Source organism: Perognathus longimembris, chromosome 11 (genome assembly GCF_023159225.1).
Source record: "Perognathus longimembris pacificus isolate PPM17 chromosome 11, ASM2315922v1, whole genome shotgun sequence".
Classification (NCBI taxonomy): domain Eukaryota; kingdom Metazoa; phylum Chordata; class Mammalia; order Rodentia; family Heteromyidae; genus Perognathus; species Perognathus longimembris.
In genome coordinates this window covers 60,307,321-60,331,134 of record NC_063171.1, presented here as the reverse complement: position 1 = coordinate 60,331,134, position 23,814 = coordinate 60,307,321, and the positions used below count along the sequence as shown (strand labels likewise).

The 23,814-nt window shown below is 41.3% G+C and overlaps 2 protein-coding genes across 9 annotated transcripts in view; one reads left to right on the top strand and one right to left on the bottom strand.

Moving 5' to 3' along the window:
* Nucleotides 1–2,732: 2,732 nt before the first annotated feature.
* Ube2t (ubiquitin conjugating enzyme E2 T) lies at nucleotides 2,733–11,221 on the bottom strand. Of its 2 annotated transcripts, none has more exons than XM_048357242.1 (7): nucleotides 11,170–11,221; nucleotides 7,079–7,249; nucleotides 5,804–5,873; nucleotides 4,349–4,454; nucleotides 4,155–4,253; nucleotides 3,740–3,823; nucleotides 2,733–3,068 (listed from the first exon to the last, which is right to left on the bottom strand). In XM_048357242.1, exons 2-7 carry the CDS (start codon nucleotides 7,185–7,187, stop codon nucleotides 2,919–2,921), a joined length of 618 nt encoding a protein of 205 aa, XP_048213199.1. In that variant the 5' UTR covers nucleotides 7,188–7,249; nucleotides 11,170–11,221; the 3' UTR covers nucleotides 2,733–2,918. The 2 variants fall into 2 exon arrangements, with proteins under 2 accessions (XP_048213199.1, XP_048213200.1); XM_048357243.1 differs by lacking the exon at nucleotides 11,170–11,221 and adding an exon at nucleotides 10,770–10,790.
* Nucleotides 11,222–17,041: 5,820 nt separating this feature from the next.
* The window catches only part of Ppp1r12b (protein phosphatase 1 regulatory subunit 12B), a 201,797-nt gene continuing 195,024 nt past the window's right edge, over nucleotides 17,042–23,814 (top strand). For all 7 annotated transcript variants that reach the window (XM_048357234.1, XM_048357233.1, XM_048357232.1 and 4 more), the window contains exon 1: nucleotides 17,042–17,482. In XM_048357234.1, coding sequence (XP_048213191.1) covers nucleotides 17,192–17,482 — 291 coding nt within the window. In that variant the 5' untranslated portion in view covers nucleotides 17,042–17,191. The remainder of the gene's footprint in view (nucleotides 17,483–23,814) is intronic.

The following is a 23,814-nucleotide window of genomic DNA, read 5'->3' as shown; positions in this document are numbered from 1 at the left end:
AGCCCAGGCAGGAAAGGCCAGGAGAGTCTTCTCTTTAATTAACCACCAGAAAACGAAAAGTGACACTGTAGCTCAAAGTGGTAGAGCACTAGCCTTGAGCTGAAGAGCTCAGGGACAACACCCAGGCCGAGTTCAAGTCCCATGACAGACAAAAAAAACCCAAAAAACCAACTAGTCCTTATGGGTACTATAGGAACTGGAGCCAGGCAATAGACACAGAAACACATTTTCAGAAGGTCCAAGGGCTATGGGAAAGATGGCTCAGGGGTTATGAGCTATGAGCCATAGCGTACCTGAGGCTTTATATCCACTCTAGATGGGATGGGGACTGAGACAGGTACCTTTGACGTGCAAGCATCATGGAGGACATAGGAGGCAGAGGAAATGATGCTGCAGCCAGATCATATATAGCCTTGAGTTACAAAAGTAGAAGACTTTTGTTTCGACTATAAAGGGAAGCCACTTGAAAGGTTTTATCTAGGGAAAGCAAACCTGACTAACACTGTTAAAAGGTTTTTCTTTCTGCTGAAAAAGCCTGCACGACAGAGGGCCAAGGATGGTAGCAAGGAAACAAGATAAATGTGACTACAGTGCAGGTGAGGGGTGCAGTAGAAGGAACAAGTAGCTGGTAGAACTTGATAGGCTAGGTGGTAATGTTTAGGATGTTTTGCTCCATTCAAGATGGTCTTTTCCTATAACTATTCCCTAAATCAAACTCATTTTTTGTCTGGGTTTAGCCTGAATCAATCAGTACAAGGCAGTCCACTGGCCACAGTAATTGCTTTTTTAAGGTGGTCTAATCTCCAACTTTTGTTCCGTGGAAAATAAATCCTCTAGATGTTACTAAAGCACATATGACTGCTGCTGGAAGTCACCTAGGAAGGGAAGAAACTTCTGGGACAAACAGCCTAAAAGAAAGTAAGTACTATGGACAGATGGAGACCAAGCTCTTTATATTATTGAGCCAGAGTTTACCAGTCCATGTTTGTCCTTTCTGCCTCTGAATCCACCAATCTAAGTATTTGTTCTATCTTTTGCTTTTTCCAGTGCCAGTAGAGGGGCTTCCTGTTCTCATTTAGCTTTTTTGATTAAAGCTCTCTACCACCCAAGCCATACCTCTATTTCAGGCTTTGTGATGGCTAATTGGAGCATCTCAGATTTGCCAGCCTGGCTTCAAACTGAAATCCTCAGAGCTCAGCCTACTGAGTAGCTAGGACTAAAAGCATGAGTCACCCACACTCAAGAAGTTCCTTTATTCGCCCTATCTTAGTTGAGTTTCACTTAAAACTGAAAGCATTCTGATAGCTTTCTGGTACTTAGGAACTCCAAACCTGCTGTGAGTGGAGTTCTCATTTCTTAATTTCTTTCTTTTTTTTTTTTGGCCAGTGTTGGGGCTTGGACTCAGTGCCTGAGCACTGTCCCTGGCTTCTTTTTGCTCAAGGCTAGCACTCTACCACTTGAGCCACAGCGCCCCTTCTGGCCATTTTCTGTATATGTGGTGCTGGGGAATTGAACCCAGGGCTTCATGTATACGAGGCAATCACTTTTACCACTAGGCCATATCCCCAGCGAGTTCTCATTTCTTGCTTTGTGTAAGTCCAGTAGACACATTGTATGGCAAACTGCTGCTGAGTAAAGGGTATAAGGCACTTTATGGACTAAATGAGGGGATAAAAGCTTGGCTCAAGTAATAGAGTCCCAGCCTTTAAATAAAAGCACCAGACCCTGAGTTCAAGTCCTAGTCTTAAAGGGACAACCAATACAGATGAATAGGAAATGCCTATTCAGAGATGCTTCTTTATGTGTGTGGTGTTCAGCCTAGGTATAAAGTCATTACTGCTATACTGGGATATGGATTGATATTAGAGTACCTATTTCTCTGCCTAGGTAATCCTAACACCTATATCCCTCAAAAAGTCTTTCCCATGGCACAGGAAACCTCTTTCTACTTGAGCTGGTTTTGCAGTCAAAATCTGTTGGGGTTGGGGTGTAGCTTAATGGTAGTGCTCATCTAACAGGTGTGGAGCCCTGGGTTCAATCCCCAGCACTACAAAAACAAACCCTTGATTCACACACAAACAAGTGTATGATAAAATCCCAAGTAGGGAAATCACATATGCCATCTAAATAATACAATGGCATACAAAGGAGTGAAAGGTATTGTAACAATTTTTATGTAAATCTGTTTTCTGTTAATAGCATGACTAATTTTCTCACTATATTCTCAAATACTAGCACTACTTGGCACATAGTATGTATTGATTAAATACTTGTTGAACAAATTGAAGTTTTACTACAATAATTCTGGCCAGATATCACGAAGAGAAAGCTGTGAAACCATTAACCAAAGGGACATTTCCTTATTCTCACGTTAAAAGACTTCTGAAAAGTGAGAATTCCTTAAAGTCTAGAGGTAACTGAGTTATTCTTAACAGCTACTTTACATCTATGTCAAATATCCAGTGTCCCTACTGATTTCAAATACTGTAATCTTTTCTATCTTGTTTGAATTTAGAGTATCCACTTTAGCAGGGTTATAGCAACACCACTCCTAGCTTTGTTTTTGAGACCTCAAACTCACTAGAGCCCAGGCAACTTTCTTGTTTCAGCCTCCAAAATGCTAGGATTACAAGCCTTTGCCATTACACTCTGATCAAATAGTTAAACATTCTGAAATATAGCACTCTGGCCAGTCTATTCCCAAATACACACTTAGGATAAAAACATACTCGACATCAAGTGATTATTTATTTTTCAGGTTAAAAAGGTTTCAAAACATATGTACAAGATAAATAAAATAAATTCAAGAGAATATCTGTAGATCAGGATATGTATACAAAAATTATCATGTCACCAAATACAAAGAAAAACATTCAAGAAAAGTAAGCAAATGAGACCTTGTCAAAAGAACGTATTAACTAAGACGGATCAAGAAAAACCTCTTGAACATCAGAGTGAAATTTCTTTTCTACGCCTCCTAGCTGCCTGGCCTTCCTCTTCTGTATTGAGTTGTATACTTCAGAGTCACTGGTCTTGGGTAAATCATCAAGCACCTCTTCTTCACTGCCCTAAAAAGAAGAGATGGGGTGAACTACAAAGCCTACACAAATACCAATGGAGGGGGGAGGGTAGGCGAAAACCAACTCTAATATTTCCATGTGTTTTGTACACATTGTAGTTTGTCTAACATTTCCTCCTAAAGTATCTTCCTCAATTCTTTGATTAATTTTTTAATAAATAACTGCTACACTCAATTTGAATTGAAATGTTTTAATTCAGCAACCAGGATACACTCATCATCACCATGCTCATGTCATTTACATTGTGGTGAATGGGGAGAATTTATGAACTTAAGACTATTTGAATGAGAAACAAAAAATTCCCCTTCCCTCTATTTTTGCAACTAGCCTCTGCTCTGTAAATACTGCCTTTTCTCAGCATAAAAAAACCCCAAAAACCTCAGAAAAAGAGAATCTGAGTCACCACTCTCTATTCCTGCTATCCTCAACAATATTAACCAGCCACTGCCTGCCCTCTAGTGTTACCAACAGATGACAACTGTTAGGAAAAAAATACACTGTTGAGCACCTAGGCTATTTTGCTGAATAATTACCAAATGGTTACAATAGGAGAAAATTATCAATTAGTTATTCTTGAGCACACGTATAGTTAGCAACTTTAGCAAACAATATTTATACATACAGACTTAATGAACTGATAATAATAGCAAATGTCATACCCTCTGTTTCTGTCTTGCATGTTTCTCTGTCCACTGCCTGGCATTCTTGAGGAAAACTGGCTTGTTATATTTAAATTCTGAGGACTGAAATGAAATCCAAGGAAAAGAGTTAACAGAGAAGCTAGGAGTCAGTAGCTTATGCCTGTAATCCTAGCTACTGAGAAAGCTGAGATCTGAAGATTGCAGTTCAAAACCAGCTGGGGCAGAAAAGGACTCTAAGACTCTTATCTCCAGTTAACCACCAAAAAGCGAGAAGTGAAGCTGTGGCTCAAGTAGCAGAGTGCCAATGTGAACAAAAAAGGGATAGTGCCTAAGCCCCGAATTTAAGTCTCAGTTTCCCCCTACCTCCCCCCCCCCAAAAAAGAGATAGAGAAACAAAGTAGCTGTGTACTGCAGAGGTGATGGGAGCACTTACAATATCAGCCATGAGTGGGTCATCAGGGTTAGGTTCTGACATGAGCAGCTGGATAGAGGTCAACACAGTAGCAATATTGAGGGATGGTCTCCATGCACCCTATACACAAGTAAAAAGTTGCCTTTATATTAAAAAGTGACACTGTAATTCAAGTTTAAAAGAATACTTAAGTCAACCCTTTACCCACTACTCACTTTCGGTGGCAATTTGAGAACATCTAGACAAATCCTTCCGGCAGAGTCAATGTTTGGATGATAGATAGGAGTCAGAAATCGGATTTGTGGAGGTTCAAATGGGTACCTTTAAATGCACAGGAAGGTAAGAAATTATTACGTTAAGTTGGTCTCTTACTACAGTTTTTATAATTTCTTGGTTAGTAAGCTATACAGAAATGTTAGAATTAAAAAACATCAGGAAAAAATATTTGGGAAGCAAATTTAGAAAATCAATTTCTAAATCTTCATTATAAAAAATTAACCAATAATAAAAATGTAGAAAAATATTATTGAAAATATTCATATACCATTCATATTCATTCACCATCTTGGTTCAAGCCACTTTATTATCTAAATACTTTAAGATTAAAAATATCTCCTAATTATCCAATATAACTGTACTAGCATTATACCTATGAAAAATAATTCCAAAGTTACCCAGTATCATTATTCAAATTTCCTTAATATTGCCCTCCCCAATGTTTTATAGTTGCAATTTTCAATTAAGAATTGTGCATTGCATTTGGTTACTATGTCTCTTTAGTGACCCACAAACTCTGGAAAATTTAGTTTGTTTTCAGAAGTGATGTATGACATGATTACTAAGCTATTCTCTAGGGATTTTAACAAGTCTGGCCAGGATCTGGTCAGGTAAATATGTCTGCATTTCAGCAGTTAGATGTCCATTCATGCCTTCTCATTCTGCACAAAACTAAAACTATAACTTACCTGATTAGAGCCTTAAAAGAGACTTGCATTAAGGGGGCTCTGAAATTGAGATGGAATGCAGAATAGTGGTTTCCAGAGACTGGGGGAAAGGGTAACATGGGGAACTGAGATTAATGGCTGTGAAGTTACAGTTTGGGAGAATGAAGAAGGTTTTCACATAAATAGTGATAGGTGCACAATAATGTAAAAAGTACACTTAACAATGGTTAAAATGGCCAGGCCCAGTGGTTCACATCTGTAATCTTAGCCACTTAGTAGGAAGAGGTCTGAGGATCACCATTCAAAGCCAGCCTGGGTAGGAAAGGCCTTGAGACTCTTTATCTTTGCTAAAAAACATAAGTGAAGCTGTGGCTCAAGTGACAGAGTACTGGCCTTGAGCAAAAGAGACAGCATCTAGGCCCTGAGTTCAAGACATGCACATACACATACACACACAGTTAAAATGGTCAAGTTATTGTTATTAAAAAAAGCTGATCATTTTAAACCACAGTTTAAATGTGGTGTAGGGATCAATTGATATCTTCCCCATTATTCTAGAGAAGAAAACACAAAATTGAATTCCAGAGAAAGAAAATAACTTGTTACACTAAGACTGGGATTAAAACCCATGTCCTTTGACCCTATATTTTCTGCCCTCTCTATTATATTTTTCCATCTTCCAATAACTGCTTTGCTTTGAAGATTGATAATCTAATTAATACTAACCTCTCAGGAATGATAACTTCCAGGTTGAAAATACCTTTCTCATAAGGTGTGTTGGTTCCACCTAATATTTCTTAGAAGAGAGAAAGAAAAGAAAAAAAAAAAAGGAAAGAAAAAGTGAAAAGGAAATCAGACAATTCAAACTATCACACAAAATAAGACTTAATAAGGTCTATAGCTCTAATAGAGAAACAAGGTCTAGGATAATACTTCACAGTACTTTAACAAATCTTTATGTGATGTGCACCATAATACTAATATAGTCTGTTCCCCACCTGCAAATTGACTAAGTCAAACAAGGGACATACAGAACATCTCAAACAGAAGCTGCAAAATGATGGCCACAAAACCAAGTACATTGTACAGATTTGTTTTGTATGGCCTGCAAATTTTGGGTTCTTTTTGGCCAGTTCTGGGGCTGAACTCAGGGCCTTAGCTTTTTCACTCAATGCTGGCACACTACCAGCCATAGCCCCATTTCTGGCCTTTAGTGCTTAATTAGAGATAAGAATCTCATAAACTTTCCTATCTGAGCTGGCTTTGAACCATGATCCTCACATCTCAGCCTCTTGAGTAGTTAGGATTAATGTGAGCTACTTATACCAGGCTTGGACTGCAATGTTCTAATCATTTGTTTCCTGGCCTCATAGATCTATACTTGAGATGAGATCATCTGTGAACAAAATACAGCCTCAGAGCTGATACTCAAAGCTTGATTTTTAAGTCAGCAAAAGATAAAAAGCCAAATAAGTCAGACATGGTGGAGCTATCTATATGCCAGCTCTAGGAAGACTGAGGTGTGAGGACTTTTGAGTTTGAGGCCATCCTGGGCTATGAAGCAATACCCTGACAACCACCCCCACCTGCCCTCTGCCCAATTCCCAAAATCAAAGAAGCTGGAAATATCAAGCAAGTGTTATATATATAAATAAGCTAGGATAGAGATGGCAAGATATTCCAACTTATGATTGTGTATTTAAAAAATATAAAAATGGGGCTGGGGATATGGCCTAGTGGCAAGAGCGCTTGCCTCGTATACATGAAGCCCTGGGTTCAATTCCTCAGCACCACATAAACGGAAAAGGCCAGAAGTGGTGCTGTGGCTCAAGTGGCAGAGTGCTAGCCTTGAGCAAAAAGAAGCCAGGGACAGTGCTCAGGCCCTGAGTCCAAGGCCCAGGACTGGCCCCCCCCCCAAAAAAAAAGATATATATATATGTATATAAAAATGTCTACATTTCAGTACAACCGTCAGTAAATTTATGATTGCAGGATACCTACGAGCTCGAAGATCTTCCATTTGGTCCTTTTCCTGCCAGCATGTAATGCCTGGGGGAGGATCTGTGGCTAGCATCTGAAGTTCTCTCTTCAGCCGTGAGGCTCTCTGCATGATTCCCAAGTAAAAGGAGCCACACGGTTTACTACTCCACACCAACAGCTGCTTGAGATAGACTGGGAAGGAAATAATCATGAAATGGTCAGCAATGGTGCTTTAATTCAGTGAACAGATTCTAGTTGTTAATCTCTATACTGATAAGGGAGTTTGAATTTATCTACTTCCTTGTGAACTTTTTATCTACTCAAGAAGATAAATTGAAAGAAAAAACTAGGAAATGCATAAAACAAAAAGCTGTTTCCACCAATAAAATATAAAGTCTAGAGGCTGGATGCTATGGCTCCTACCTATGATCCTAGCTACAGGAGGTTGAGATCTGGAGGCCCACAGGCAAGCAAGGGCAGACAAGTTCATTAGTTTCCATCTCCAAAGCATCTAGTAAAAGCAGGTCTGGGGACCTGGCCCAAATAGTAGAGTTTGAGAGGTCAAAGGTCAAAAAGTGAAAAACAATAGTAGTCTAGAAATAGTCAACACTCTTGAGACATGTCTGACGTTCTCCCCATGTATTATGAGTTCTGCATTCCTAATTCTCCAAGGAATCCACCACATCAATTAGCCCTTCTTGGACTGGGCATGGTGGTACATGTCTGTAATTCCAGCACCAAGGAGACAGGCAGGAGGACTTCAAGTTTAAGGCCAGCCTGGGTTACACAAAGAAACCTTGTCTCAAAAGAAAAAAAAAAAAAGGCTGGGAACGTAGCTTAGTGGTAGAGTGTTTGCCTAGCATATATGAAGCCCTGGGTTCAATTCCTCAGCATCACATAAACAGAAAAAGCTGGAAGAGTCGCTGTGGCTCAAGTGGTAGTGTTAGCTTTGAGCAAAAGAAGCTCAGGGACAGCATCCAGGCAATGAGGTCAAGCCCCAGGACTGGCAAAAAAGAAAAAAAAAGAGGGCTGGGAATGTGGCTGAGTGGTAGAGTGCTTGCCTAGCATGTATGAAGCCCAGGGTTTGATTCCTCAGCACCACATATATAGAAAAAAGCCAGAAGTGGCGCTGTGGCTCAAGTGGTAGAGTGCTCACCGTGAGCAAAAAGAAGCCAGGGACAGTGCCAAAGCCCAGAGTTCAAGTCTCAGGACTGGCAAAAAAAAAAAAAAAAAAGACCAATTAGCTCATCTTTCTCTAACACTTACTTCCACTGTTTTCTTCTTAGTCATTAACATTCAAATATGCTCAGTCTCTTTTAAGATAAAACCCAAACATACATCTATTCAACACCCTTTGTAATGCTAATTCTCCCTCTAGTAACCATTCAGTCAAGATATTAATATTTTGCATTTGGTATGTACAGTAGACCCTTGGTATACAGGCATATGATTCCAAGGAAATTGCTGTTGAGAAAAAAATGAATGCTCAGGGTACATACATAGTTCAACAATACTGTCAAGTACCCACATTTACCTACATTGTAAGTACTGTAGGTCTGAGAATCACTAGCTGGAAAACATAGAAAGTAGGTTACACCTCTGTTACAAAATGCTGAACACTGCTCACCAGAAACTATATCCTATTTCATGCTCATTACCTTGAATACTGTGGATGCCTGATTCATTATTCCCATAATGCTACCTAACTTTTGCTAAACACATGCTGCCTTTCAACAAATCTACAACGTTCACTTCATCACTCAAATGCCCTTTTTTTGGGCTGGGAAGATTACCATAACGTCTGGCTTGTTTTGGGAGATATATTTTCACAAAATTCAAGGCCAAGAAACACTCAGCAGATAACAAAGATTTCAACACAACTAATAGTAATGATGGGCTGACTGTGAACTGCTGAGCTGCTTCAAACATAGGCAGGAATTTACAACTTTTGTCTTTGATATTTCTTTTGATTAAATAACTATTTTGGGTTGTAGTTGGTCAACACCACAGGTAATAAATCCATGAATAGGTAGGCTTATTGCATTACAACTATCATTTTGTTGCACCTTAACTTGCCACCACTTTATTCATGTTATCATTTGGTTAATACATTCCCTTCTTTTTTTGGGGGGGGGGGCAGTCCTGGGGCTTGAACTCAGGGCTTGGGCACTGTCCCTGAGCTTCTTTTTGCTCAAGGCTAGCACTCTACCACTTGAGCCATAGTGCCACTTCTTTTTCTGTGGCACTGAAGAATTGAACCCATGGCTTTGTATATGCTACGTACTCTACTACTAGGCCACATTCTCAGCCCACACTCTTAATACTTCCAAATAGAAGGTATTTTCTACACATTTTTCAATTTTCTTTTTTTTTAACACTTAATTTTTAACCAACTAAGAGCTATTTTTTTGTTTAGTGAGAGAGGGGTCACATTATTTTATTTTACAGGCAGTTATGGGGTTGGGACTCAGGGCCTCACGCTTCTTAGGCAGCCTTTTAAATTATTTTTTTGGACAGGCCTCACGCTTTTATTTGGGGCTTGTCTTGGACTGTAACCTTCCTCCTAGCTACTCCTCTGATATAGCTGGGACCACAGACAAGCGCAACCATACACAGCTTATTTGTAGAGATGAGGGTCTTGCTAATTTTTTGCCATTCTTAATTTTTCCAGTATCTACTGCCTAAGTAGCTAGGGTTACAGAACTGTCACTATACCCAGTCCCCAATTTAATTTTTTTTTTCCTCAAGCAATCAATTGTACCAGCACCATTGAATGAAAAGCCCAGGTTCTTTCCTTTGAAATGTTTGGGCTTGCCTAGAACCACAAGCCTCTCAATCTCAGCCTCCCAAGTAGTGTTACAGGTGTGAACCACCAGTGCTTGGCTACTCTACAAACTATATGGTTTTCAAATTGCTTTCATTCCACCTTTATTTTGTGTGTGTAGGGTCTGAGACCAAGAAGTCTGGTGTACTAAGGCACCTGTTCTACTATTTTGTTCCACAACTAGCTCCATTAAAATCTAGCACCTTTAAAATCACCTCTTGGAGCAAGTTACATCATTAAACAATCAACCTGGCCTTTGACAACTGTCTCAGTGTTGATAATTAACCATAATACTGGCAATGAGTACGATAAAACTAGCCACAGCTGTACCACTATATAAAGAACACAGAGGAAAGACAGGGCTGCAGGATTACAGAGAGTGAGAAACAGCATGACAATTTCTTTCAAAGAATCAACCAAACTCCCAGTGTTAACATAAACTGTATAAGTCAACCGTTGGCTCAAAAGTCATCAATGACTGAATTTTCTGGGTATAAAGGCTCTGTACAGAGGTAGGACCAGGCTGGGCGACTGCGTCTCATGCTTGTTATCCTGGCCACTCAGGAGGTTGAAATCTGAGGATCGAGGTTGGAAGTCAGACTGGGCAAGAAAGCCTGTAAGGCTCTTATCTCTAATAAACCACCAAAAAAAAAAAAAAAAGTCGGATGTGGAGCTGTGGCTGAAGGGGTAGAGCGCCAGCCTGAGTGAAAAAGCTAAAAGACAAGTGTTCAAGCCCAGTGTCAGCACATAAAGGTGGGGGTAAAGGGAGGGACTATGGCATATAATCACAGCATTCGGGAGGCAAAGGCTCAGGAGGCCCACAAGTTGCAGGTCATCATGAAATGACAGCGCTGCCCACTCCCAGTCGCCATCCCTCGCCTTTCCCACCTTCCAGGTCTCCCCACTCTGCTCCCACTAGGACGCACATCCTGGGGCGCAGTCATCCCTGGTGGCGCCTCCTTCCAGAGCGGACTCGGGGGGTGGGGGGGGTGGGGGGGTCGGCTGGCCAGTCTTGGTAAACATTCTGGATTCATCCCGGGTGGGTGGGTCCTGAGGACCGCCGGCTGGGGGGCGCGCGGCGGGGCGGGGGGGGGGTGCGGGGGCGCGCGCGGCACGCGGGGCGTCTCTGCAGATGCACGCCCCCAAGTTCCCAGACTCTAATCATAGACGAGAACGTCCGTGCTGCACAGAAACACGACACCTTTCCAGAACGCCAGAGAGGACCCCCCCCCCCCACCACCACGGGGAGCACAGGCCTCTAATTTGGAGGAAGAAAACTCCTTCTTACCAGCGCGAGCTCTCCTCACCACAACAGCGTGCGACCCTGGCTGAGGAGGGGGACCCGAGGCCCGGCGTGCTCGGACCGTTGACGTAGCCCCGCCCCCGGCCGGCAAGGACTTTTTTGATTGGTCCTCAGAAGGCTTCCCGCCCCAAGGGATAATAGCACCTCTTCCTATTGGCCAGCGATCTGGAAGCCGCTTTCACTCACGTGGCGTTCAAATTAGCCCGAGCGGGCCGGAAGACTCAGCCCACCTCGGCCTGGGAGGCTCCCCCGGGGCGCGGTCCTTAGCAGCCCCGCGGAGCGACCCGGGGCTCCCGGTGCCTTTACGACCTAGCGCGACCTTTACGGCATCCGCTCTGTGGGCCACCACCTGGTTGGAGCTGGAAATAACCTTACCGGAAGGAGAATGGAGGGAATCCATTGGAGTGCAAATCCAGAGGAGGGATTGGTGAATGCTATCTACGAAGATATCGTGTGTGTGTGTGTGTGTGTGTGTGTGTGTGTGTGTGTGTGTGTGTGTGTGTGTGTGATTCTTTCCACACTGAAGTCTTCACTACTCTCGCTGACATTTCTGGTACCAATGGATGAACGTTAAAAGTTCAAGCCTGGCCTCCTGTCTCACCCCTGTTTACTGGGGAAGCCGAGGCGGGAGGATGGTTAGCTTCTGACCGGCCTGGCTAAAATATCAAGACTCCCTCTGAAAAGAACACAACAAAGCAAAACAAAACAGTGCAGCTTTAGTTTGAGAAAGCATTCTGTTCAAGAACAAAGGGGGTAGATTTCTCACATCACAGGAAATGATCCAGTGCAAGTTAGGTATTCATTTGTTAGGCCTTAAGGCAAAAGGGATCTTGCAATTGGGTGGGAGTCTGGAATATATGGCTTTTATTTTCTTTCACTGCATCATGCGGGGACTCAGATCTTGTACATAATAAGTCAGTTTCCTGAGATGGGTGGGTGTGATGGTACTAGGTGGGTGTAGGTGGTACTAGGGCTTGAATCAAGGCCTGGAGCTCTTCATCTCCGATCCCACCCGCCCCCCCCGCCCCTGAATGGTGGTGTTTTGGTGTTCCCCTCCCCCCCATGTGTATGTGTACTTTAAAAAAATCTTCATGTAAGGGGGGGTATGAGGGACGAGGTAACAAACAGTACAAGTAATGTATCCAATGCCTAACGTATGAAACTGTAACCTCTCTGTACATCAGTTTGATAATAAAAATGTGAGAAAAAAATCTTCGTGTAGTTATACAAAGGTGTTTCAATTCACCATCAGTTTATGAATAGAATGCATCTTGAGCAGTGTCACCTCTTTCAGCATGGGATATTTTTAAGCTGTCTTCCAGTACATATGGGTAAGACAGTTTTTACTTTTCAGAGCTTTCTCTGCTGTTCTTTGAGAGATAAAGGATGGCTCAGAATCTAAGCCAGGGCTGAAACTTTACTAGGTTATGGGAGTTCTGTAGATTGGATCCAAACAAATCAACAAGCAGGCCAGTGAATCTTCATCTTTCACTGTATAGCTCAGAGTGTTCTGTTTTGAGTTTTATGTTTATTTAGTGTTTTTGGGTTGTTGTTTTTTTTGCCAGCCCTGGGACTCGGGTCCTGAGCACGGTCCCTGGCACTCTTACCACTTGAGCCACAGCACCACTTCCGGCTTTTTCTGTCTATGTAGTGCTGAGGAGTTGAACCCAGGGCTTCATGCATGCTAGGCAAGCACTCTACCTCTAAGCCACATCCCCAGCCCCACAGTGTGTTCTGTATCTAGAAAAATAGGGGCATAGGAGCAATGATCATCTTTTCCTAAACTGGTAAATCAACATTTTGGCTACTGCAAATGATTAAAAATGATTGTTTCCTGACAACTTTTCCTATAACCTCTTCATAGTATGTTTTCTTTTTTCACTGAAATCTACACACTGACAAAGATTCCATGTTTCTAGAGTGTCTCACTTTGGCTATAGTACTGAAAAAACTAAAGTAGCTTATGAATTGTTATGAGAATTTCTTGTTATGAAGTTATAAAATATAAGGAATCCTGTTACTATTGGGCATTGAAGTTTTGCATTTTTTCACATTGATTCATTGCATTGTAATGCCTTCTGTTATGTTTAGAGTTGCCGCTTAGTTTCTGATATTTTCTGATATGTAATTTTATTGATGTTTAGTTCCTTCAATACTTATAATTCTCTTCTTACCTAATTGTAATTGTATCTCAACTAGTTCAATCTTCAGATCCCAGATTGATTTCTTTCTCAGCATACTTCTAATAAATAGGTATTAAAAATGTCTCAGCAAAAGCACAAACTGTATTGAGGTGGGGTTTTTTTTGTTCTTGTTGTTTGTTTTGGTTTTTTGCCAGTCCTGGGGCTTGAGCTCAGGGCCTGAGCACTGTCTCTGGCTTCTTTTTGCTCAAGGCTAGCACTCTACCATTTGAGCCACAGCGCCACTCCTGGCTTTTTCTATATATGTGGTGCTGAGGAATTGAACCCAGGGCTTCATGTCTACGAGGCAAGCACTTTACCCACTAGGCCATATTCCCAGCCTGTATTGAGTTTTATAGAAGGGAGTGATGGTATAAAGCTAGCAACTATTTGCAGTTTGGGCAAAAGAAAAAAAAAAGCAGTACAAAAGAAAAAGGGAAAGACCCAACATTAAGTGTATAATTTATAATTGTCCACCAGGGGGAGTTATGTTAACTGATGATAATAAATGCCCAAATGAAAGATTTCCATGAGGTTTCTGTAGGTATTATTGCTTTCCTCTTGTGTGGGCGCCAGTCCTGGGCTCTATCCCCGAGCTTCTTTTTGCCCAAGGCTAGCCCTCTACTACTTGAGCCACAGCGCCACTTCTATCTTCTTCTAAGTAGTTTATTGGAAAATATCTCATGGATTTTATTGCTCAGGCTGTCTTCGAACTGCAGTCCTCAATTCTTAGCCTCCTGACCAGCTAGGATTACAGATGTGAGCCACCAGCACCTGGTGTGATTCCTTATATTAAAAGAGTATTTTAATATTAACACTTATAAAGTGTGGCTTAGAAAAGTATTTTATAAAAATCTCTTCACTTTATATAGTAACACCACAGATAACCCAATATCTTTGAAAATATAAAGATTGTATTTTATCTGGATATAGGATTATTTGTCAGGATTTACTCATTTGTAAATAAGCTGTTTTCTTTAAAGTGTTTATTTAGGAAATGTAGACTACCAATTTTTTTTTTTGGGGGGGGGGAGCAATCCTTGTCTTGGACTCAGGGCCTGAGCACTGTCCTGGCTTCTTTTTGCTCAAGGCTAGCACTCTGCCACTTGAGCCACAGCGCCACTTCTGGCTGTTTTCTACATATGTGGTGCTGGGGAATCGAACACAGGGCTTCAAGTATACGAGGCAAGCACTCTTGCCACTAGGCCATATTCCCAGCCCAAATATTTTGGAATAAAGATGAAACTTACATGGTTTCAGTTTGGAAAAATTTTAAGTCATTATAGATAAATGAATATTTTATGGAATCATTTTTGTTTGGTATAGTGAAATCAATTAAGTCATAATAATTATTACTACTTTTAATAATAATTACATAGCTGGAAAATGTTTTTCTCTGGATCAAGGTAGTATGCACTGAAGTTATCCAAAGAATTTAGTTATTTTCATCTGTCTGTAAATAATCTTACTACTACAAGAAAGAAGAAAAAGAAGTAGGAAAAGCAAATACAATAAGTATATTAAAGCAATAATTTTCCTGCTTCCTGGAACTTCCTATTGTTGAGACTGAATTCTTTGAAATTTAAGCTCATGTCTCTTGGAAAATTAAGTATTTAACTTTTGCTTGGCCAATTTTGGCTTTTTTATGCAGCCAGAACCAAGTATTTCTTGTTTCTGAGTGCAAAAAGAATACAGCCAAAAGAAATATAATATTATTGGTCCCTGAAAATTTTATCACAGTTTTAAAATTCTTACTGCAAGATCAATGTTAGTAAAAATAAAAAGCATATGTATATATATAATATACAATTATGCATACTATGTATAAACATACACATATATATCCATATACTTATTAGGAGCCCTCCACTCATTGCTTATGTCTTCAATATTCATTTCAGGGGAAATTGAGGAATAGGGAAACATTTACATAAAACAATGTAATACAGTTTCCCTATTCATTTTGTTTTTTTTGTTGTTGTTGTTGTAAAGGTGATGTACAGAGGGGTTGCAGTGACGTAATGAGTACATTTCTTTTTGGGCAGAGTCACCCCTACTCTCACTGTCAATTTAGACAATTCATTTATTTATTGTTAACATAAAGGTGATGTACAGAGGGGTTACAGTTAAGTCAGGTAAAGCACACATTTCCTTTTGGACAATGTCACCCCTTCCCTCCCTGTCTCCACCAAGAAGTTGTATAGTTTATTCCCACGTAGTCTCTAGCTGCATTGTAAATAGGAGAATGGCTGTTTAAACTGGGTCAGATATGAAGTGACTCCCTATCTCAGAAATACCAGAGCAATAAGGGCTGGAAGCATAGCTTAAGTGGTAGTGTTTACTCGGCAAGTAGAAGCCCTCAGTTCAAATTCTGATTAAATCAGCACCAACAGAAGAGTGCCCACTTGTTGCTTTATGAGTTTAGAATGCTCCATCTTGGTGGGGGGGGGGGTGGTGAGGGAGGAAGGAGGAGGTAACAAGTTGGATAAGAAATGTACGCACTGCCTTACCCATGATACTGTAATTCCTCTGTACATCACTTTGACAATAAATAAATTTATAAAAAATAACAATAAAAATGACACTCCATTATATTTTTCTATGGCGTTGCAAAAAAAAATAAGGCAAAACATTTATCATGATCATTTAAGAACCATGAAAAGAGTCCAGGAGAAAGACAGGGGTGAAGCTAATATTTATTGCTAGCTGATGTGTGCCAGGGATAATGCTAGGCATTATTGCATATATTGCTATCTTTGATTTCACACTACCTTGAGGGGATCTTACTGCTATTTCATAAAGAAAGTAGTTGGGTGCCAGTAATTCTAGCGGCTCAGGAGGCTGAGATCTGAGGATTGCAGTTCAAAGCCAGACCAGGCAGAAAAGTCTAGGAGCCTCTTAACCACCAAAAAGCCAGAAGTGGAGCCGTGGATCAGGTGGTGGAACATTAGCCTTGTGCAAAAATCTCTGGGACCGCACTAGGTTCACGAGTTCAAGCCCCAAGACCAGCACTTTTTTTTTTTTTTTTTTTTAAAGAAAGGAAGGAAGGAAGCAAGCAGGCTTGGAAAAGTCAAGTAACCTGTCTAGACGTGAATTGTTCGAATTTATAGGTAAACTCTTTCCATTACACCTGGACACGACATTTTCAATCTTTTCTAGACCTAGAATAAGTGTCAGGTTTAAAATACTTAGGTAAAATACAATGCTGTAACGTGTATACGCATCTCCTCTCCTCACTGAGATCACTACATGTTGATGAATCTCTAGATTTCGAACCTAGACATGGATTCAGATCGTTTGAGTACTTCACGTCTACTTCTCCCCATTATAGAATAAGGGTAATGACTGCCGTTTTTCCACTTAAAAAATGTATGACAACTAGGGAGCTGAGATTAGTAGTCATAATGAGAATAAACTACGACTCCCAAGATGCCCAGAGCAAGAGGCCAGGTCAGTCCAGCAGGGCCATCCAGCTTCAGGGCAAAGGTAACCCTGCTGGGATTGCCGCGAGGGAGGGAGCAGGCCAACCTCGCCTTTTTACTTATGCATCCAGGGATATGTAGTTTCCTTACGTCCCGGGGGGTGCCCTCAGGGCAGGGTTTCTCACTACAAGTCCCGTGATGCTTTGAGGGTCGGGCAGCGCGTGCGTACTGAAGCCCAGGGAGCGAGCAGGCGGCGCTAGTGGCGGGAGGAGTAAAGATGGCGGCGCGGTGGTCTCCGCCTTCTCCTCCTGGCTGAAGCGCTCTGAGGGAAGCAGCGGCGGCAACCCAAACCGCTCCAGCAGTCCAGTGTGGGTCGTTTCGGCAGCCGCCGCCGAGGCCCAAGCAATGGCGGAGCTAGAGCACCTGGGCGGGAAGCGGGCAGAGTCGGCGCGAGTGCGGCGGGCTGAGCAGCTGAGGCGCTGGCGGGGTTCGCTGACCGAGCAAGAGCCCGTGGAGCGTCGAGGCGCGGGGCGGCCGCCGCAGACGAGACGCGGGAGTCCGCGGGTCCGCTTCGAGGACGGCGCCGTCTTCCTGGCCGCCTGCTCCAGCGGGGACACGGACGAGGTGAAAAAGCTTCTGGCGAGAGGCGCAGACATCAACACGGTCAACGTGGACGGCTTGACAGCCCTGCACCAGGTCAGTGCGGGGAGGGTCTTCAGGGCCCCCCACCCCCGCCCCCGGCGCGGACGCGCTCCCCGCGCCCAGCGCCCCCTCCCGCCCTCGGCCGCCTCTCCACCCTAGTCAAGCCTTCCCCCGACCTCGGGGTCCCTACCTGAACTCGTGTCATCTTGACGCCTGGTCAGTGTTTGTATTTCCCTCCACCTACTTGGGTTGTCATGGTGACTGGCGACTTGATTCCTGGTGGTATTCCTATAGATAATCATCTTCACTTGTGTCTTGTTTTTGTACCTCCCTGCCACTCTTGTGCATACTTGGTATCATTTGTCTGATGTCCTTTCAGCCATAAAAGTATATTTTTGTTTGTTTGTTTGTTTTGGTCTTTTTTTTTTTTTTTTTGGTGGCATTGGCATTTGTACCGAGGGCCTCACTCTTGCTAGGCAGGCACTTTAAGCATTAAGCCACATCCCCAGCCCTGTCTGATGTCTTTTCCAAAAAATTGAGTCTTTCTGTCTGTATGTTGGCCCCTTTATTGAATGAATAACTTAGGTCACTTAAAGAGTAAATTCCTATCACCAGTTAAAGGAAACTCCATGTCTTGTTTTGCTGTTATGTGATGCTTCAAAAATAGTTTGTGTCTTCTCTAGGCTACAGCTCTCAGAACACCCTTGACCTCATTGTTAGGGGTGTCCTCCTCTGTGCAAAGCAACACTGCTACCTTCCTTAGAACTTCCAAGTGGCTGAATCTCTCTGGTCTGACTGATACCTCAGGAATAGCTTCTCCTTTCTTTCTAATGCCCTCTATAACCACCACCCCCCACTGTAGATTGTGGGCTACCTGGTAGTTCTGTGCTTGGAAATAACCTTTACTTTTCTTACTTATGGGACAGTATTATTGTGCTGATTGTCATTAATAGGACTTGATCACTTATTTTAAGCTGAGAGCTAAATATACACTTCTTATTTTTCTCTTGCCTTCATATAAAGTGAATATGTTCCTATGAGAATCTCACTTCTAAATAATAACTCAATGTTATATTAAACCATTTCCCTAAATATATTTTATCAATAGTTTAAAATTGCTCCTCACCATCCCTTCTTTTTCAGGTAAAAGAAACTTCTCATTTCCTCCTATTTTTACTTAAACAATGCTTATAACAGTGTTCCATCTAAGGTTACAACCAATATTTGTAGAGTGCTTTACTATTTTAAAAAGTTTCATACTTCTTACTTCATGTGACTCTTAGTTGTGATCTTCTGAAGTAGATATAGCCAGTAACAGTAATGTTGCGATTCCCATCATACAGATGAGAAAACTGAAGCTCAGAATACCTTTTACTTAAAGGTTAGAAAGTGCTGGCCACTGGTGGTTCATGACTATAATTCTAGCTACTCAGGAAGCTGATTGATTAGATATCAAGGATATTGAGGATCAAGGTTCAAATCTAGCCTGGGCAGGAAAATTGGCAAGATGCTATCTCCAATTAACTAGTACTCCCCCCCTAAGGCCCCTCAAAACAAACAAAAACAACCCAAAATGCAAAAGAAACCCCCTCCCCCCAACAAAATTAATGGGCTGAAAGAGTGGCTCAAATAGTTGAGTGTCGGCCATGAGCAAAAAGGCTGAAGGAGAGCCAAAGTCCCTGAGTTCAAGCCTCAATATAGGTGCATGCACACACACATACATTGACCATAGGTATGTATCTTTTAGATTTAAACTACAGAACTATATCCCAATGAATAGGGGACAAATTATAAAATATCACAGAAGTGAAAAGAACCACATGAAATTTTAATGAAACGTGTGTGTGTGATGGGGAGAGATGTACATGCAAAACAGTACTGGGACTTGAACTCAGGGTTTCACTTGTTCTTGGCTTTTTCACTCAAGGCTGGCACTCTACCACTTGAGCCACACCTCTACTTCAGGATTTCTTTTTTTTTTTTTTTTTTTTTTGTCCAGTCCTGGGGCCTGGACTCAGGGCCTGAGCACTGTCCCTGGCTTCCTTTTTGCTCAAGGCTAGCACTCTGCCATTTGAGCCACAGCACCACTTCTGGCCGTTTTCTAGATATGTGGTGCTGGAGAATCGAACCCAGGGCTTCATGTATACTTGGCGAGCTCTCTTGCCACCAGGCCATATTCCCAGCCCACTTCAGGATTTCTGTTGTTTAATTTTTTTTTTTTGACCTGGGCTGGCTTTAGACAGAGATCCTCTCAGATCTCAGCCTCCTGAGTAGCTAGGATCACAGGTGTGTGCCACTGGCACATGGCTCCTTGTTTCTTTTGAAGTGTTGCTTAGCTAAATTTGTTCCTTCCTGTACACATTTTAGTGTCACCCTTAGCACTTTCCTTGATGTCATTTATGTTAGATCTTCTCATTTCAGGTAAGGACTCCTGAGCCCTTCTCTTCAAACTGATACCTTGATGCTTTTCTTTCTCTTAATTGTCACTCCTGGTTGTGAAGTCTTTCACTTTTTATAGATTTATCTCTTGAAATAGGGCAGGAAGAAGATGAGAGCCATAGATTTTTTTTTTCCCCCTCTGCAGCCAGCTGCAAGTGAAATAGAGGCCTCTCTTCACATTTACAGTGCTGGCAACGTGATAAGTTCAATCAGTATACTCAATACTAGGCAAATTCAGTCAAAGATTCAGGTGCTCTAGCCATCAACCTCAAGTTGATTTGAGGTCAAAACAGTCTGTTGAGAATTTGCCTTTGCATTCGAATGTGTGTGTGCCTGTGTTTGTGTGTTTGCATGTTTGTGCATGCACAATATTGGATCAGGGCCTCTGGCTTTTCTGTTTCACTCAGAGATGGCATTCTACCACTAAGCATACCTACAGTTCTGTTTTTTTTGTTGGTTAATTGGAAATAGTCTCTCAGGTTTGTTTTTCTAGGCTTACTTTGAACTGACAGCCTCCTGAGTAACTAGGATTGTAGGTGTGAGCCACTGGCACTCAGCTAAATTGCTTTCCAGATCCTTAGCCCTTTATTTTTTGGCTGGTAGTAGGGCTTGAACTCAAGGCCTTGAGCTCTTGATCAACTTTTTGCTCATGGTTGGTGCTCTCCTACTTGAGCCATGTCTTCAGGTCAGAGAATCTATCTCTTTGAATCAAGACAAAAATTGCTTTAAGAATTAGAGCTACAATGTGTCTATGATTTGAAAGACTGTTTAGTACATAAAAGATTATTTACGACATGTAAGCCTGGAGCTACTAGTAGTGGGACTACTGATTCATTTCATATGGAATGGACAGTGAGTGGAACAGTGAATAATTTAGTAAAATATTTATCTGTCGTAAGCATGATGTACATAATGCTAACTTCCTCTCCTTTGTTTTGTCTGTGGCCACATAAACAACTGGATTCTCATCTTGGCATGTTAGAAGAAATCCCTATGTGATATTGGGAACAATTTTCCTCCTCCCTCAAGGTTATAGTAGATGTTACTTTTCTCTTGGCAGCCTGTGCTGAGGCCAGAGAGGTAGGTGCTTGAGTCAAAGATAACAAGCTTCAGGAGGACTATTAATGATACTTGAAATAGACTGGGATAAGGACTATCTCATATGCTAGGCCAACTCTGATGAAAGCTTTGAAAACTGAGGTATACTAATTGTAATTTAAGGTTTGATATGAATAATTGAATAATTTAAGATTTCATATTTATGCATTCATATTCTTAAATCCTCAATGAAAAAGGTCTGCATTTGATTATATAGACCCTGAAGCACTTATTTACTACAGAAGCATTTTCATTTTATTTCTGTACATACCTTATAAGGAAGGAACATACATGTTAGTGGCTCTACGTGGCCTGGTACTTTTAAATTTTCTTTATTTAGAATGCTTGCAAGTACCTATGTTGGTATCCTTAGTATTATGGTCTTGTGTGTTCTAGGATACATGCAGGCTTTTAGAAACTGTGCCTTCCACATTACTGGGCTGTTGCAATAGGCAAGTGCTTGCTTCCAAAGGAGATGCTTTAGAATTCATTAAAATGACTGTCTGCTTATTCTTTGAGCTTATGAGGCATCAGGACTTATTTCTGCCAGGTGTGGTGAGGGATACTGAACCCATATAAATCTTGACTCTGCACTGGTGTCATCTGTCTTCATTTAGAGGGATACTAAAAAGGTTAGAGTAATTCCATACTTGATTCAGAAATTAAAATTGGCTTTGTAATAATGGTCTGGGGATCCAAATTAGGATCCCCTTGGTCATCCCAGACTGGAATTTAATTTTTAGTATCTTTCTTTCTTTCTCCCTTCCCTCCTTCCTTCCTTGCTTTTTTTTTTTTTTTTTTTTTGAGACAAGGTCTCAATATGTAGTATAGGCTGGATTTTAAATCCTGGTCCTCCCATTTCAGACTCCTGAGTGCTGGTGTGTGCCACATCGCCCAGCTGTCTCTCACTCTAGAGCTGCTTTAGTAGCCCCAGAGAAGTTAAAATTACGTATTTCTCAGGAAGAGAAATAGGGAACAGGAGTAGAGGAGGATAGGTAGAGCATTTTTTATTTAGAGGGAGATAAGACTTAACATGACAACGTGTTCAGTTCAACATAAGATAATATGTTATATGGCTAGCTTATTATATAGTAAAATAAATTTCTGGTGGGCACTGGTGGCTCATGCCTGTAATGTCTACTCCGAAGGCTGAGATCTGAGAATCAGGGTTCAAAGCCAGCATGAGTAGGAAAGTGTATTGAGATTCTTACCTCCATTGTGCCACTAAAATGTCAAAATGGATCTGTGGCTCAAATAGAGCCATGCTAGCCTTGAGCAAAAAAGCTTAGAGACAGTGCTGCAGACCCTGAATTCGAGACCAGTACTAGTACAAAAACAAATAAATAAGCAAATCTCTCTTTTAGTCTAAATTTATTACTTGTTACTGTTGTAGTTCTCTCTGTGAAACGAGTATTAATTTTGCATCGTGTCAGGACCAATGGTGATGTGGGATCCAGAAAATCCTCTTGGTTCCTTCATTGTGTGTCTAGAACAGTCACTTCTCTTCTTCACTTGGCTAATATGATGCATCAGACTATGTTGAGAACCTGGCCCCTGGCCGTGTGAGTAGCACTCCCAAGTTTCCATGCTGTGGTAGACCTCAAAGTCAAATTTGGACATTAGGTTTTTGGACTGTTTTTGAAAATTCAGATGCAAATGACTTTTATTCATTCAAGAATTTCAAAGAAAAATTTGCCATTTTTCCCCCATTCTAAAAGTTCTGTTGAGTAACTATATACTACCATTCCTCTGCATTTTAAAATAGGCAAACTGTCCACAATTTAAAAAATATTTTAAAAGTATCACAAATCCTAAAAGCTAAGACAAGTTTTTTGGTAACTTAATGTCATTGCTGTTTTTATTCTTAAATATTTTCTAAATTAAGATGTGTGTATAAGAGAGATATATACGCGCGCGTGTGTGTGTGTGTGTGTGTGTGTGTTTTGCTGTTTCAAGATGGTCTCACTATGTAGCCCAGGCTGATTTTAAATATGCTACATGATATATCTTAGAACACAAAATCCTCCAGCCTATGAAGCACTGCAATTATAGGCATGGACCATCATGCCTGGCTTAAAATACGTTTTATAAATTATAAAATTCACCCCATAAATGAGTGATTGGTAACCCATGCCTCTAATCCTAGCTATTTAGGAGACTGAGATCTGAAGATCATTGTTTGAAGCTACAACAAGCAGAACAATCCTCAAGACTTAATCTCCAATTAACCAGCAAAGAGCTATAACTGGAGGTATAACTCAAGTGGTAGCATGCCAGCTGTGAGCAGAAAAAATTGAGAATAAGAATTCAAGCGAGTATCGGCACACACACACACACACACACGAAAAAAGAATATTACAGAGGTTCATGATTTTTAACAATTATAGGTGTGAAGCCTTCATTATAATCAAGATACAAAGCATTTCTATTTCTCCTATAGTTTGTCCTTGTTTGTAGACAACTTCCTACTGTCCCCAGCAGCCATTCATTCATTTTCTGTCCTTATAACCACAGTGCAATATAGATGGAATCATACAGGATGGAGCCTTTTGAATGAGGCTGCTTTGGATTTTTCTGTGGTGCTGTACATGTCAGTGGTTCATTGATCTTTATTGTTGAATGATATACAAATGTGTCTGTGTCATAGTTTGCATGTCTAGAAATAGGGAGGCCAAATTCTTGTGTCTCTTATAGGCTGCTAATACTGTTTACTGGGGCTCTATCTCATGATCCGTTACCTCTGAAAGCCCTCATCAACTAAGGACCACTGTGTTGGTTAGGATTTCAGCATAGAATTAGGAGGGAACACAAATAGTTACCCTGTAACTTCCTGTATTTGATACGGAGTT